This window comes from Nothoprocta perdicaria, unplaced genomic scaffold, assembly GCF_003342845.1.
Source record: "Nothoprocta perdicaria isolate Ctin4 unplaced genomic scaffold, notPer1 scaffold_28, whole genome shotgun sequence".
Classification (NCBI taxonomy): domain Eukaryota; kingdom Metazoa; phylum Chordata; class Aves; order Tinamiformes; family Tinamidae; genus Nothoprocta; species Nothoprocta perdicaria.
This window is the reverse complement of record NW_020455510.1, coordinates 2681088-2697385: the sequence shown is the minus strand read 5'-3', so window position 1 is coordinate 2697385 and position 16298 is coordinate 2681088. Positions and strand designations below refer to the sequence as shown.

The following is a 16298-nucleotide window of genomic DNA, read 5'->3' as shown; positions in this document are numbered from 1 at the left end:
ACTTAAGAAATCCAGAGATACTGATAAGATAGCAGCAGTGTTTTTATACTAATGATTACATGGTGGCTGTTGAAGACTAAACAGTCTTCAAGCAATTGGAATAAACTGCTTGCTCAGTTGCAATTGGAATAAAGCAATTGGAATAAAGCAATTGGAATAAAACTGCTTGCTCAGTTGAAGAGAGGAATGTTAATGTTGTTCTACATTTTTCTGTAGCTGTTGTGAAAAACCCACCAAACAACCTGTGGATCATTGCTGCAGTGCTTGCCCCCATTGCTGTGGTTACAGTTATCATCATCATCATTACGGCAGTTCTGTGCAGAAAAAACAAGAATGACTTCAAACCTGACACCATGATGAACCTGCCTCAGAGAGCTAAGGTGAGTGACTAGTCTGCAGATCAAGGCATTCATTTTCTTTCCTGAAGTTTTAATTCTGTAGATTCTTTGCTAAATATACTTGGAGGAAGAACATCTGGGGTTCAGAATGTCATTGCTCACAGGTTGCATCTTGTACTTCTGTACTCTGTACTTCTCTGTCCTGTCTCAGTACTGAGTCTTCATTTTTACTCAGGACTCTTCAGATACCTTCAGAACTTGTTACTTACTGCACAGAACAGCTGTTAGCCAGTGGTGTAAGGCACTTTAGCCACTAAAGCTCGGTGTGCTTTATTCAGAGCATTTGAGCTGGCTTTATTTGGGGCATTTGTTTCTTTCATGAAGTTGAGATGCAAGTGAGGAATATCGGACCYGTGTCTGTTTAGCACTTGTGCCTTAGAACTTCATTCTCTGCTGCAGAGCCTGAGCTTCTCCTGAGCTCCGTGTGACAAGTGGAGTTCTAGTCCCAATACCCATCCAGGTGGTAATTCAGAAAAGATATGCAGTTTTTCTTTTTTTTTTTTTTCCCCTGGGATAATAGACTGATCCGCCCGCTCTGTTCAGCGCTGCTTAGGCCACATCTGGAGAACTGAGTGCAGTGCTGCGACCTCAGCATGAGGGATGGGGAGCTACGGAGAGAGAGCAGCGTAGGGMCGCTGGGCAAACCTAGGTTAGGTAGTTTTAGTTGCAAAGCATATATGTATGAATCTACTGATCCTTCCTCCTTCTGGTTGCCTTTACTCTTTTCTGTTGGCATGGGATTAAAATGATAACATTTTTCTTTGGCTTCTTCTTGATATAGACAGCAGGAATCTTGTGATTTCAGCTCTGTGCTTGCACCAAAAAATGAGGATGGAGAGTTGAGAGAAGGCATAATTCATATGACAGCTCTTTCCTCCTCATCTTAAGTTAGTAGCAGATGGGTGGGTGTAGCTGGTGGCAGTTGAAAGCATAMATTTGTAGCAACTCTTCAAAAATGCTACAAAAAGACMGTTCCATTTCAGCTCCAGTATGCAGATCCATTTTCCCTGCGTTATTAAAATAATATTAAAACTAGATTGGAAAAGGCAAAACGTGCAATATCACAAATAAAAATKAATACCACTGCAGTGATACCCTAYGCTGTCTCTTTGAAGCCTCTAAAATTTGAATCATCTTCTAGTAGGAATTGTCACAAATATGGTGCACTACTTAATTCTTCATATATGCCACTGTAGTCCTAGCTAAAGGACAAAGAGGGACTAAGTTTGTATGTTGCTTTGAGCTGGCAGTCATTACCGGTTGCTTTTTACCTGAAAAAAATTGATGCAATTTAAAATAATGTTACTGGCTGATCATTCAAAAAAAAATAGAGAAAGTCAAATTTTGACTTTTCCTTAGAAACCAGATTTAATCAGTCTGTAATAATCTATAATATATACAGTCAGGCTGAAACCTGTTCAATCAGACTGTGTGTGAGCAAGCAGTGTAGTCACACAGAAGCTGGATGTGTCAAGTAGAAGCAATTGAGGGGAGCTCCTACCCTCCACGCTGTGCTCATTTTGGGATGTTTTACTGCAGACCTGCTCTGCTTTCAGGGACTGACTGCCCTTCAGCACTGCAGTGCTGCAGGTGCTCTGCAGAAGCACATTTTCCATTGCAACTTCATCTGAAAGGAAAGCATAAGCTCTGAGGTCACTATACCAGGTCACCCAAAGTGTGAACAGTGGGGTTAAWTTGGAGATTCATTTCAAAAATGCAGTCCTGATCTAGCCTAGAATGCTAATATAGATGCCATACAACTTCAGATTATTTTGGTATATTTTTAGAATTCATAAAATCTAATTTAATTTGTTGCATAGAATGTGATGCATTTCCAAATGAAAGCAAATGTGATTATGGTTTAGTTTCACAGGAATGGTTCGAGCAAAAGGTTCAGCCTTTTGCTCTATTTTAAGGTATATACTTATTTGTGGGCTGTGGAAAATRAATTCTGCAGCAAGATGGGAATGGCCTGGTTTAGTCATTCCTGATTTTAGCTTGACTTAAAATAATGGTAAGAAATGGATTTAGGGAAGATAATGAAATAAAGTCATCCTCAAAAGAACTGTTTTGTTTTTAGTTCCAACATGAGTGGCATTGGGAAGAGCACTAGCACTTGAACTGTGATCACAACATTTCCTGCAGCTTGCCAGGGCAAGTAGCTGATGAGCACATACCTCCCCCAATTAAAAATGAATTATTAGATTTCATTGCTTAGATAAGTGCCTGCGACTGTTTGATTAATGCTGAATCTCTTCTGTGAATGGAGTTACAGCAGAGTTTAAGAAACAGAACCCTCCGCGATGCGGGCACCGGCACCTTGCTGCGGCTCCCCACCTGCGCGCCATTTCTGACATAAATTCTGCTGGGGGACATTCCCGTGGGAGCTGATTATAATACTCTCTCGATAGTGTTTTACTGGGAGATACTGTATTCTTTGGTGGCTGTGGGTAGATGTTTGCTAATTCTCAGCCACCAAGCAATTGTCACCAAGGCAATTTGCTAATTCACAGCAGGCGTTTTGAAAGGCTGTACGCGTTGGTCACCTGCCCTTTCTTCTAGCACGTGAGCGAATAAGCTTGCAGGTAAACAGCAATGTGATCTGCTGTCTGAGTCCCTCAGGCAAGAACAAATACTGCGTGCCATGAGAAAAAACACTATCAATTTGATAAAAGATGAGTGGGGAAAAAAAAAAGAGCAGAGAAACTGTGTGTACATGGGTATATATAGAGAGAGGGACTGTGCTCTTTTTTTTTTTTTTCTCTCTTTTTTTTGAGGTAGTGGTGTCTTTTTCATTGTGCAGAACAAGCTCCCCGTGTTTGTTCTGCCCTTTTGCTGGCGATGTGGTTTAGGAGTCGCTCCTGCAGTTACAATTCCAGCAGCAGCGCTAAGTTCGGGAGCGCTGGCTGCCCCGGCCCGCGGCTCCCCACTGCGCCCTGCAGCTCTCGCCTTAGCCTTGCCAGCTGCCCTAGGCAGGAAAGCCACCAGATGGTCCTGCGGCCCTTTGCTGAGCAGAGCTCCAAGATCCAAGTTTATTTAACACAGTGTGCCCGCTGGCGACGTGGCTTTTTCAGCTCCTCCTTTAAGGCAGTCGATTCCTAGACGTGGTGGTAAGTAGAAACTCGGATTAAAAACATGCTTCATTTTGCTTTTYGGCGGGTGAGAGCTGTAACTCAGCAGAGTTTGGTGAAACTTGTCCTGTTCTCYTGCTTATGGAATTTTGCTTCTGTTTTCTTTTACTCTTTTGAATAAAATGGGAAGTATGTGTTGCAACTTGTTTTTCYGTTTTGCAAGGACAGAGGAATACCCACCTTTAATCTGCTTTTCTCTTCTGTCACCTTGAGTAAGTGGGTGGCTTGACTAGCGTTCAGTGTAGTTAATGACGTTTAAAAATGTGTTTCTTGTTAGAAATCTTAGTGTTGAGAGTGGCAGGAGAGCTCTTCACAGCTGTGAGTAACTGTATTTACATCTATAGCCCGACTTTATTTAATAAGGCAGGACAGGAGGCAGTGTCTTTTTTATAATCCCCGTTTTTTGTTTTTGTGTTTGTGTTTTTTTATTATTATTTTCCTGTGGATAGAGCAAAATTTTGATCTGGCTATTTTTTAATGGAGCTAAAATACTGAATAACATGACAGGAACCTGAAAGATAGATTCAGTTATTGGGGGGCTAATGTGGATGTGTTTCCTGAAAAGTTTTTCTGGCACCATTGCTCACCTTTTGTGTGTTTTTTAGCCATCTTTCAACAGCCTGCACTTCAGGAAGGACTCCTTTCTCTGCTTTGGTACATTAATTGATTTTAATGAAGCAAGAAGTCCTACAGTTTTATGTTACGTGTTTTTTCTAGAGGTGGTCAGGATTTGTTTATTTGGATAGAAAATACCATTTGGAAAGTTGAGCTTTGCTAAAATGGTTTAATTTTTCYATAAAGAAGCTCCATCACCGGGTGGCTGCGGCGCCTGGCAAGCGGTTGGTGGTTCTGTGCTGGGGGAGGAGAGCTGGCTGTGGGGCAGGCAGCACCAGGGGCTCTGCCTAGCGCCCCTTCCCGAGGCAGGTGTGGGGAATGGGCAGGAGCCTTCCCAGAGATGAGATGACTAAGCAGGTTATGTAACTTCACTCCTCTGAAAGGGATTGTTTTCTGGGGAATTCTTCCCATGCAACTTCTATTCGTGCCTGTTTTATTTTGTCTTGATTTGGAATAAATCAGCACCACCTTTTTTGGAAGCAAATGATTTTTTTCATGGAGAAAGTTGTCTCCTTTCTGTATGGTTGTATCTTTCTCCTCATTATCTTTTCTGTATGTCAAATACTGAATTGCCTGTGAAAGGAATTTCTGAGTGTAAGGCAACGAAGAAAGGTTATCCAAGATCAATTTTATACTAATTAATCATGTTTTTAAAAATGTAGAATGGAGATTTCATCACAGCATTGCTTTGTTACTGATTATTCTTATCACTGTCTACAGCTTTTTGGCTTATGTAAGTAAACTTTACTTATGTAAGTAAAAATGTTAAGAGGGAATAATGGAAATCCTGTATTAGCATGAGATGCATGTCAGAATTGTTTTTCTCACTTTTGTTTTGCAGCCAGTGCAAGGCTTTGACTATGCCAAGCAACATTTAGGTCAGCAGGGAGCCGAAGATGAGGTGTTACCTGTGACTCAAGAAACTGTCGTACTTCCACTTCCAGTTAGAGATGCTCCTGCTTCCCAGGAGAGAGAAATCACTCAAGATGGGAGCACCATTAAAACTGCCCAGTCCAATGAAACAAGGAAAAGGTAGGGAGAGAGGCATCTCAGCAGAGGGATGGATGGGATGGGGCGCATGCTGCTGGTTACCTACGAATGAAAGTACAAGGTTTGGCACCCAGACTGTGTGTGACAGATGGCTTCTCCTCAGATAGTCTTGGCCTTTGCACAAGAGATGACTCTGAAATAAACACTGGGTGTCAAGCACGAACACAGATCATTTCTCAGGTGAACTGACAGGAGTTCAGCCAGTGTGAACTGGCATGGCTGCAGTGAGAACCTGCGTCACTCAAGGGCCAGTCATGTCCTCAAAGCAGGAAGTTTAACAGACCGTATATGTTAAACTTCTTGTCCCCATCATAGCCTTTCAAAGGAAGATTGCTTTACACCAGCTGAAAGTGCTGGTGCTGTGCTGCTACTGGGTAAGTCTTTGAAGGAGCTATACTTAAAGATGGATRCACACAAAAATGTACATCAGCCTATTAATCCTCGCAGAAAAGTGAATAGGCACTTCACTTGCTTATGCTCTGGATGAGGGCATAAATCCCCCTGTACTTAATCTGCTCACTCTTAAAACAAGTTTTGATTAAAAAACTTTATTCAGGAAAGGAACCAACAGGAAAGGTTATAATGAGAATAAATGTGTTGAACCGCTGGCACTTTTGGGGTGCCTTYTAAGCAAAAGGTATCTAAATGGGTCCTGTCTATGGCAATGCTTGTGTCTTCTGCAGGGTGACTGCTCGAGTGAGTGTGAATAAGCAGAATTTTGTTCCTTTGGKATTCCCACGAGGTGTGGCCAGGAGATGGAAAGCGATGGTTTCACAAAATGACAAAACATTTCATGACCTTTTTGTATTTGCTATTTCATCCAGGCTGTTTTGTAGCTTCAAAAGGTCATTTTAAATCATACTGCCATGAAGCAGCTGGTATCTGATGAGATATCTCCTCTGATATTATCCCTGAAGGAAACTTCACAGTTAATAGATGTGATGGTCACTTTAAAAAGATGAGTATTTAGACTGGAGGCAACAGAAGTCATTCTGTGAACTGTCCATACTTGTTTATTTTCCCTGTTCTCAAGTGGAGCAGCGTATTAATAATGAAGAGAATTTCTCAAAGGCTGATTGCATACAGAGCTCTTCTAAAGGCCTATAGTTTGAAAGAGCCTGTGTCAAATCATATATATGTGCGTATTTATTTACTTATGTACCCACGCAGGCTGTCTTCAAGAGAGGGCCTTTAAGAATTGCCCTCCCTCAGCTGTCCCTGCCTGCGCTGACCCCAGTAAATTCCTAGAGAAGACCATGTGTATTTTTCTCAGGTGCAGCCTCCTTGCATTGTCCTTTATTTGACTGCAGCACTTCAGAATAATTGATTTCAAAGAAATGCATGTATAAGTATATGGATTCTTTAGATTTTTTCCAGTCCTGTTGTGACCAGTGCCCTTTCTAAGAACAACATGGTGTACCACACCATGAGGTGGAGTGGCACCATATTTAACATGTTTCTAGTCTGGCCTGCTTTTCCCAGCTGGTACGGTAGGGTAGGATAAGCAACTCCTCCAAAAAAAGGCACAGAGTTGAGCAGGTGGCCCCCCGAGCAGCCTCCTCTCGCCCTGGCTGCCCCCGTTGCGTTTCTGCTCTGACCTCCCTTCGCTCCTTGGCGAGGGAGCCGTTTACTGTGCGACAAACCGGACAGACAGTGGCCGAGGGAAACAGGACCTTTCAGTAAATCATGGGGTTATATGCAGGGGGAAAAGGAGAATTTTCTTAAAACGGTGAGTGTGTGTATACAAAGTGGGTGAATTTTGCATTATGGTGGGCAAAATAGTTGAGTGTARACGCAAGCTGGATAATTGAAGAAAATGCTCGAATTTAGTGGAACCATCTTTATAAACCAAATGTGTGCTTTGTTTTAGCTGCATAAATGAAGCTGAACTATTATTATTTTGTCCTTTCAATGCTTCTGCTGCTGTGGGCATTGTGTAAGAGAAGCAAGTGATGCCCATCAGCCCTGAACCAGCTGGAAGGTACTCTCTGCATCCTGGCGCTCTGCTCCTGCTTTTGCTGTCTTTCCATTATGCAGTTTATTTTCTCTCTCCTTCTGGTACAGAATGAGACTTGCAGACTCAGTGATGCAAACGGTACAAATGAAATAACCTTGAAACGAGGTTTTTGCAGAAGAACTTACCGTCTCCTTGTTGCCATGGTTACTTGCAGCCGGTCGCCGAGCCAGGACGGCTCCGTGGGCAGCAGCGCGTCGGGAAAGGCCAGCTCGGGCCCAAGCTCCCCGCACAAAGTAGCGGCCCCGCAGAGCGTCGCCAAGGACGAAGGCAGGAAGAGGAACGGTGAGAGGCTTTCCCGAAAAGCACGGAAGCTGCTGGCAGCTGCTCCCGCAGCAGGACCCGCACGGGCACCTGCTACGCTGAAGCTATCTTGCCTGGGCCTTTAACAGGGCCTCTCACAGTTGTTGAGACCTTTCTTGTTCACGGCTTTTTTTTTTTTTTTTTAAATTTCTCTATTGCTATGACAATCCCTCAACCTCACAGTGTGATACTTGCTCTTTGTGTGTGGGCCTTTGCAAGTTTTCCCATTTTTTTTCCCCTATTTATTTATTTTTAGCAGTGGTGAAGACACGATACTGCTTAGTAGGCAGAGTGGGTTTACAGGATTTTTTTTTTCTGTTTAGAGCCCTAGGATATTCATTTCCATTACTGCTGTTGCTAAGGTGGCCCAGATCTGATGAAGATGAATTAATTAGATAAAAACTGATTTGAAGAGGTGTGAGATTTCTAGACATTTAACTTGTCTTTTTTATCTTCCTTCTCATTCATTTTATTCCTAACACTTCTAGTGATAGCTTTTCCTGCTGCACATAGGATGTTGCTTATGAATCCTTTGTTGATGGCCACCTTCTGACTTGGTGGCCATCAGGAACATCTAATGAAAGAACCATTCTCTTCCCTTTCTTCCTTGCTTTTCTGTTTTCTTTCCCTCTGCTTTTCTCAGTTCCTCCTAAACTAGAGCTTTGCTTCAAAAGCCAGATTTTGCTATGAATAGGAAATCTTCTGGTTGAACCAGAAGATTACTTCTGTTTGAAGGGAATTAAGCTGTGTGTGGCCTCATCAAATTCTATCATGAACTGTAGTTCACTTGGTCTTTAACTCTTCTTTGTTAAAAATACTGCAGTTTGGAAGGAGAGATTCAGATAAATCGAGAATCTTAGTGGAGATTTCTTCTCCTTTTTGTGGAAGACCCCTAAATCACCCCTGAAATGATTCTTTGGAGCTATGTGAACCTAACGGTTTATAAAGTTGAAATTAAAAGATGAAAATAAGAATACTCAGAAGGTTTATCCCTGAGCTTACATGTTGTTCCCAGTGCTATGATTTCCAACARGACATTGTCATCCTTGATATTTTGGGCTCTTTGCAGGGCTTTGTGTTTACCCAGGTGATTAACATCAGTCAACTGTTTGGGCCATTTGCCCTTCCAGTCTCAGAAAGATGCTGTTTTTMTGTTAGCTGCTTGTCTGAATGTGCTCTAGCCCTCCAGCATGATTGTAGGCTGACATCTCAAATACGTGTGTCAGCAAAAGAAATAGCAAATTTTCTTCTCTGCAAAGCAGCATCTTAAAGCTGGAACGAGTCCCTTGCTGGTCACGTGCTCAATTTGGGGACTCCAGTTAGAACGGCTCATTAGTTGCCATGGTTACCAACCAATTTTAGATTCTGCTCCTCGCTGACATTTAGTTCCCCAGCAGAATGATAGCGCTGGATGTTAACTCCAGGGCTAAACTCCTTGTSGCTTTTAGCAGCATGGGCTCCACACGGAGCATGGCAGCCCGGAGAGCGAGCGGTGCGAGACCTTGCTGGCTGACGTGCCTGGTGAACACCTTATGGCTTGAAGCATCAGGAAGGTTCTTTAGCTGAGCCTGACTTCTGAAGGAAACAAAGCTAAAATCCCTTTGTATTACARTGCTGGTAGTCTGGAAGGTAATTGCATTTTTTTCCTTTTGATTTTCTTTGCAAAGCATCTATTCAAGCTTTATGGGAAGTTTCCTTTTCAAAGGTGACTAGTTGAGTTTATATTTCTTTTGGACACTTACAAAAACAACTGATTTCTGTCTGTAATACAACTAGGCTATGATACAGAAGTGCAGCCTACCAGTTTTCAAACTAATGTGGAGTTGATCATCAGAGCGAGCTCTTCACAAGTTCTGAAGGGCCTGTGGTGACTCAGTGCTCCAAATTAAAGGCAACATGGCAACAGTGACTGAATCCAGAAGCAGCAACGTAGCAACCTGCTTTTGTAGAGAATTAGCTTGAGAAACTGCAGTGTTCTAGAAAACATCCAGGGTTCTTCATTTGCCTTTTCTATCTTAGTTAGCATGAGCTATGGCTTAGATTAGAATGCCTTTCATCTCGTCAGGTTTTGGTCTTTTAAAGTTGGGTGTCTAACCTTAAACTAACCAGGTAGCCTCTCCAGTCATTCCAGAGGGAGATACATTTATCCCCATTAGCTGTCTGCTCCAGAGGGTTCAGTATGGAAGGAGCCTAGACAACTACATCAGAGTTGTCCATGCCCATGCATGAGTTGTAAGATGCTTCCTTTCCAGTATGTCTGTGTCCCTAGAAGATTGGCAAGTGAAAGAAGGGTTTATGGAGGAGTCTATTCTTACCGTCCTCTCCTCATCATGAAGTGCCATCACTTAATTTGCCTCAGAAGGAGCGATAGTCAGCTTGTTTGGGGATCACTCTCTAACTCTTTATCCTCTCCAGGTCAGTTCCTAGGCTCTTCCAGGGCCAYTTCCTGACATTCAACTGTACAAAAAAAGAAATTCACTTGTTTAGCTGAAATCCCTTGTATTTGCACCAGTTGCCCTTTGGGCCTCTTGGGGAATTTTATGTATTAGTTCTCTTCTACCCAAAGATTTTCAGCTTGTGGGACACCGCCTCATATTTTCCGCTAGCCTTTTCTGATCCTTCCCCTGGCTTTCTGGGATATTGAGTGCTGTGACCCTGCTAGCATCCTGCTCATGACAGATGTAACCAGTGCCATTTTCCACTGCTGTTTCCACCTATTCTTGGTTTGCAGGAGGCAACCAGATGTTATAATCAGTTCTGTGATCTTCTGTGAACACTTCTGAGTCCCTTCACACTCTTACAAAAGCAAAATCAAGCACTGCAGCTGCCTCTCCCGGGAGAGAGGATGAGAGAGGCAACAACATGTCTGAGTTGTCCACACTGACTTGGGCYATATTCAGTTGCTACATTCACAAGCACAGTAGAACAACTTGCATAGCACAAGAGCTGTTTTCTGGGTACTTTAAAATTCCTTATTCTTTTTTCACAGGTAAGTATTTCAATCTTTCCTTTCTCCCTTCCAACATGCTCTAGTTTACAGAGAGATGAGAGGAGTGAAAAGACTCAGAAGACACAGAAGTCCTGTGTATCCTTCATGTTGGTTTCTTAGACTGACAAAAACATAGCTTTTTTATGTGTGAATTAGTAAGCACATAACAGTAAAGTATTCTACATGACCATTTTTTATTACGTGCTCGGAAATACAGTTTCTTAGCATGGTTTCGCTTGGCTGGTTAGCTGAGTGCTTAGCACCACCTGCTGGCACTCAGTTACAATAGTCGTGTAGCACTGCACAGAAACTGGAGGCTGCACGTTACACCTGGGGCATGGGCCTTAGTCTGTCTTAACTTGTATGCTGCTAGCTGCRGTGACGTGGAGCTCAGCCTGCAGTGGTGGTCCTCGTGGGGCCCCTCATTACTGTGAGCCTACAAAGTTCACAGGGTTTGCACAACCCCAGCTAGACCAGAGCATTCCGGCCCATGCATCTTATTTGAACAGTTCCATGAATCCAGAGGGACAATATTTAATGACAAAATGATTTAACCTGCGTGTTTCTCAAAAGGTCAAGTTATGTCAACTCTAGCTTGCAAGGAATATAGACAGAAAGATAAACTTAGTGGGTTCATATTTTATGTTATGACTCAGATATTTTCTTAACAAAGTCATACTGCTCTAAGAGTTTATACAATCTATTGTAATTTGTATGAAGATTAAATATTAAAGCAGAATATATTTTTCAGAGGAAATAAGTTCAGAGCAGGCCATTCTTTAGCAGAGAATCTCTGCTTCTGTCCATCTGGAGATAGAACAAACATTCCTCTGTTTAATAGAACAGCTTTTGTAGGAATCTCTTCGTGGAATTAGTCCTCATGCTTTCAAGTCACTTTTTGTCGTAAAATGAGAATAAAGTTACGTTTAAGATTCAGCAGCTGACAAGGTGCAAGCAAAATTTGGAGAAGGAAAAAGGCCAATCATATTTGAAATTTTCATTTATTTAGAAATCTAGAAATAAAGATGTTTAACCATGCCATTTAATTTTAAAGACTTTCAAAAACTTTCTCTTAACAATGTTCAAATGTGTAACTTTACAGTCGCTTGAGATATTGCTTTGTAAAGCAAAAAACAGTATACCTTTCCCTGTCATTTTCCTGCTTTTGTATGTCATTTGTGCCTTTTTCTCCTTTTCATCTGTGAACATATCATCATCATCCTCAGCTAAGTGATTTTCCGGTGTAAAGGACTGCTCCTTGAGTGTACTGAGCGCAAGGATGTGCTTGCTGAATTTCATCTTAAACGTGCAGTAAAAATGTTTGTCTTTATACTGAATAAGTTTGATGTGCTTTAGTGGCCCTAAGTGATGAAGAGGAAGGAGGCATTCTCTTTGATAACATTGCCAAATCCACTCTTGATCCCTTCGACACGTCCTCGGGGTCCGTGCAGCTGATCGCTATCAAGCCTGTGCCGCTGCCMGCAGTGCATGTCGCGTCGGACAGAAGCCAGGAGTCTGCCATCATTAACGGAGAGGTGAGGCTGGCCTGGCGGCACYGCGGCGCTCGCCTCGGCCGTGCTGCGCTCCAGCAGGGCCAGGCCTGCGAGCGCTGAGCAAGGGCTGGAGCGCTTCACCACGGTGCTCTGTGGAGTGGGCTCATCTCACAGATCTGGCAACTTACGGGCTGCCCTTTCACCCTGCGCCTCTGCTCCCTGCGCCTGTGCCACCAGAGGCTGTGGGTGCTGTTCCTGCCTTCTCTCTCTCCTCTCCTGGCATGTTYACTTTAAGGAAATGGTAATAAGGGCAGAAAACAGAATTTGTGAATTCTGTGGCTGAGCTTGGAAATATGTGTAGATTATGACAGTCCCAAACTCTTGCTTCTTTTCTCTCCTTCAAAAGAACAAGACAGTGCAGGACCAGGGCTTTGCTCAGCCTGCACTCCAGCCTGTGCGCCGAGGATACTGTTGTTTAGTGAGAAGAAAGTGTCCTGGGTTCAAGTGCTGACCCAAAACCCTGCTTTGGCACAAAGTCTTACATGGTTATTCCTATTTTTTTTAATGTACATTTGATCAAGAATGGTCTGTTATGTAAGGATTGGGGAATTTATATAGTTGTTATACATGGTGCCAGGCATTTGTAAGTGCCAACAGGCATTTACAAACTTGCGCTGCAGCAGTCATGTAAGAATCAGCCAGAATCATCCTGGTTTTACTGTTTAAAACCAACACTGAGAGTTACCATTAGAAACTTAGGCAAGGCAGTGTTGTGAGGCTTCCCGTTTGGGCCTCGATTGGAGCAGTCTGTCATGTTCCATTTTTGTCTGTTTATTTTAAGCTCTGCTGTGCAACAGACTTTCCAAACTCAGAGTGAAGGTTTATTTGGAAATCAGCACCCAGTTAAGAGTCGGTTATCAGGATAACATTCCTCGTGCTCTTTTCTGCTGAACAAACATGTCTTGGAAGTTATGAGGAGACAGTAGAATTTGACCCTTGAGGCAGGGACTCCCAAGTCAATTACTCTTCTTCACTCAACTCACAATTTGAAGCAAGGTTTTCATGTAGTTTTCCATCCCTTAGGAGCATCCAAAGAATCCTGACCTGTAGCAAGTGAGACTAAACAGTCATTTATTTCAGGATCTTGTCTTTGACAGTGGCCTATTTGCAAGGAAGAGTTTGAATAAGGAACATCTGATGATGTTTCAGCAGAATACTTTCCCAGCCACTTGTGGCTATTTGTTCAAGGCTTTATGCAGTCAGAGGTGATGCCTGAACCTCCTGGATCCTACTGGATTTTCCACTGGGCATTTCTCCCCATGGGGCCCACAAATGAACACAGCACTGGGTCATGGTAGTTGGCTCATATCATCAGTGATTTCTTCAGTGGGTGTGAACTGAGTCACTGTTGTGGTGGTGTACAGTTTTTAGGCTAAAATTATTTAACCATCTGCCAAATCATAAAAATACAGCAACTCTGTTCACTTGCAGTTCCTCACTGCTTGCAGATGGCACAGTGTGGTACATAACCACTCTGCAAAATGACACACACAGCTCATGAAACACTTTAACAACACTGTTTTGAAGTAATCGGCCCGGCACCATCATTTAAATGTATTTTTTTGCCTTGTAGGTGAATAAAGCTTTGAAGCAGAAGTCTGATATAGAGCATTACCGCAACAAGCTGCGCCTGAAAGCCAAGAGGAAGGGATACTATGATTTCCCCCAGGCTGATAACAGTAAAGGGCTGACAGAGAGAAAAAGGATGTATGAAAAAAACCCCAAAGAAATTGACCACATTTTGGATCCGGATACAGACATTTCTCCATTTGCTGAGCCTAAAAACAGGTGAGACTTTTTAAATGCAGTTATTTATCAAGGGAATTAAAAGATCTGTTTTTAATAGGAAAATATATGTTTGTTTTGATCAGCTGGCCTCTTCTGCTTTATGAAGAAAACAGACTGTGATTATTTATGAAAGTATGGCATTCAGTAAAACTGCATTGTGATTTAAAAGGAATAAATGCAAAGGGAAAAAAAGTGAAGGGACTCTTGCAAGTTCTTGTGGGTCATTTTCCAAAAAATCTCAATAGAAAATGTGCTAGTAATTTTTTTTTTTTTTGAAATAGAAGTGAACAGTCAGCACCTGATTTCATTCTTTTCCAAAGTTCACCGGGGTTGCAATCTATTATTTTATTTTTATCTGTTGTTGTTTTGCCTCAGGTATAACTGTTGCAGTAGGCATAAGATAACACAACCAGCACATTGTCCTTATATTTTGGTGCATCCTGTGGTGTTTTGTGTCTGTGTGCTTGTCTTTTACTGGTGATCTTTCAGGGTCTCTGAGAGTCGCTATTTGCTAATCTGCAGTGTGCAGCAGGCGTGTCGTACGGCCACGCTGATGCTTGGCCAGCACCTTGGGGTCTCTTGAAGGTGGCATGCTGATGGTGCCCGTCCCCCTCTTTTAGAAAAAAGCGGGGAGTACCAGATGCCTGCTGCCTCTCTGTGAGCCTTCTGTGGATAGGTGGGCCTGTGCTGCTCTCAAACACCTACTGAGGAGATAAAAAGAGGAGATGACAGCAGTCCACAGGAGGAGTGGTGCAATACGTGTATCGCTCCGTCTTGGGGACGGCCTAAGGAGGTGCGAAGCGGGGAGAGTCTTTGCCAGAACACCTCCCACCACGAGGGTTCTGGCGTTTGCTGCAGGCAGGGACTGCAGCTGAGGCAGCAGGGGAAAGGAATCCTGAAGTACATTCCCCCTGCAAATTCCCCACGCATTGAGGTGGTGGCAATTSTTCCCTGGAAAGTTCAGGCCAGAGTTTTCTGGTGAGCTTAAATGGTGGCTGCAGTCAAAGTGGCAGTGATAACACAGTGTTTGTGCACGCTGCTTCAGTCCCAGTGCAAACAGAAGGAAAGGGCTGTAAAGTGAATGGTGAAGCTGTGTCGCGTGCTGGTCAGAGTCACATTGGTCAATGAAGAAAACAGTTCTGARCAATCTCTCTGTACTGCCCTTAGTGGAGGCTCTGGGGCCACRTTGCCTTGTGCTGGCCTCTGGTGAGGGAGGATTAAATTGTCCAAATGCACAGAAAAATGAAGATACTGAACCTTAGTGCACTGTATTCTTATTCTACCTGCACATTTATATGTTCAGGGTATGTAAATGTGCTGGAAATATAAACGAAGGAGGTAGAAACTTGGATCTGACTGTGTGTTATGCAATACAGTGAAGGACTAAAGTCTTACTTTGAATGTTTATTACTCATCATATGTCATGTAGGAAATGCTTAAAACTTTACACATGAAGCTTTAAAACTAACTGTCTGCCTTTTGTTAAACATATTGATGTTTCTTCAYGTGCCAGTGTGCTGAAAGATCCTGGAAAGCATTTTTCCTCTGTGCTTCTTGATGTGCTGTGTAAACCTGTGATAGTCTTTTTAAGACAGTGACCAGTGTCCCGATACAAAATTCTTCAAGGCTGGCTYGCTGCTCTGGGCCAGTGGTCCTGTCCAGTGGCTGACCCACAAGAGCCAGGTGCTGGCTCGCTTACAGCACACTCTGTGTCCCTATGTAGAGGAAGGGAGAAAAGCTCTGTCTGTTTTGCCTCCTGTAAGGGTGCAAAGTGTTTTCGGAATGTTTAGGCCACGGCTGTAGTCCGTGCTGTGCTCTGCACACTGACTCCTGCAGCACGCCTGGCATGCACTTGTTGCCTGCATTTTGTAAGTGAAAGTAAGGTGGGTAAAATGACAAACTGTTGAAGGAAAATGTTGAATAATACTGCAAAGAAATGCAATTCTTAGTTACGGGTAAATGAATGGATAGAATTTAATTTCCATAATAAAACAAAATTGGTTTTACAGCAGCCATAGGATGATTTCATGATGGCATGAAATTGAAGAGATTTGCTCTGTAGCATTTTCTACTTTGTATTATCATTTATATCATTATAATTATGGTAATTAAAAACTTGTACTTTAAAATGCTCTCTGTTTTTTGAATAATAATATTTAGGAGTAAGTGAAAGATTAAAAAAATTCTAGGTAAAAGGCTTTTTTCATTCTATTCTGTCTATATTTTCTGCCAATTTAAATCACACTATTTTAACATTTCCAAAACACATCAGAAAATAAATATACARTTAACTACAATATTCACATTTACCTTTATATATTCAATTTTAAGTGGTATTTTAAAAATTATTTCCAAAATATCAACAGTAAATAATTTGATTTGTTCAAGAACCAACAGCTGCGTGCTCTTAGTTCCTTTGAGTCTTCTGTACAATAAAATGCATCTTTTAAAGTTCTC

At 42.5% G+C, this 16298-nt stretch overlaps 1 protein-coding gene across 1 annotated transcript in view; it reads left to right on the top strand.

Moving 5' to 3' along the window:
* Positions 1-16298, top strand: part of KIAA1549L (KIAA1549 like) — a 47797-nt gene that overhangs the window by 17401 nt on the left and 14098 nt on the right. Inside the window, exons 10-14 of the mRNA XM_026041141.1 lie at positions 217-380; positions 4986-5176; positions 7366-7493; positions 11857-12035; positions 13627-13841. Of these exons, the coding sequence (XP_025896926.1) occupies positions 217-380; positions 4986-5176; positions 7366-7493; positions 11857-12035; positions 13627-13841 (877 nt within the window). The remainder of the gene's footprint in view (positions 1-216; positions 381-4985; positions 5177-7365; positions 7494-11856; positions 12036-13626; positions 13842-16298) is intronic.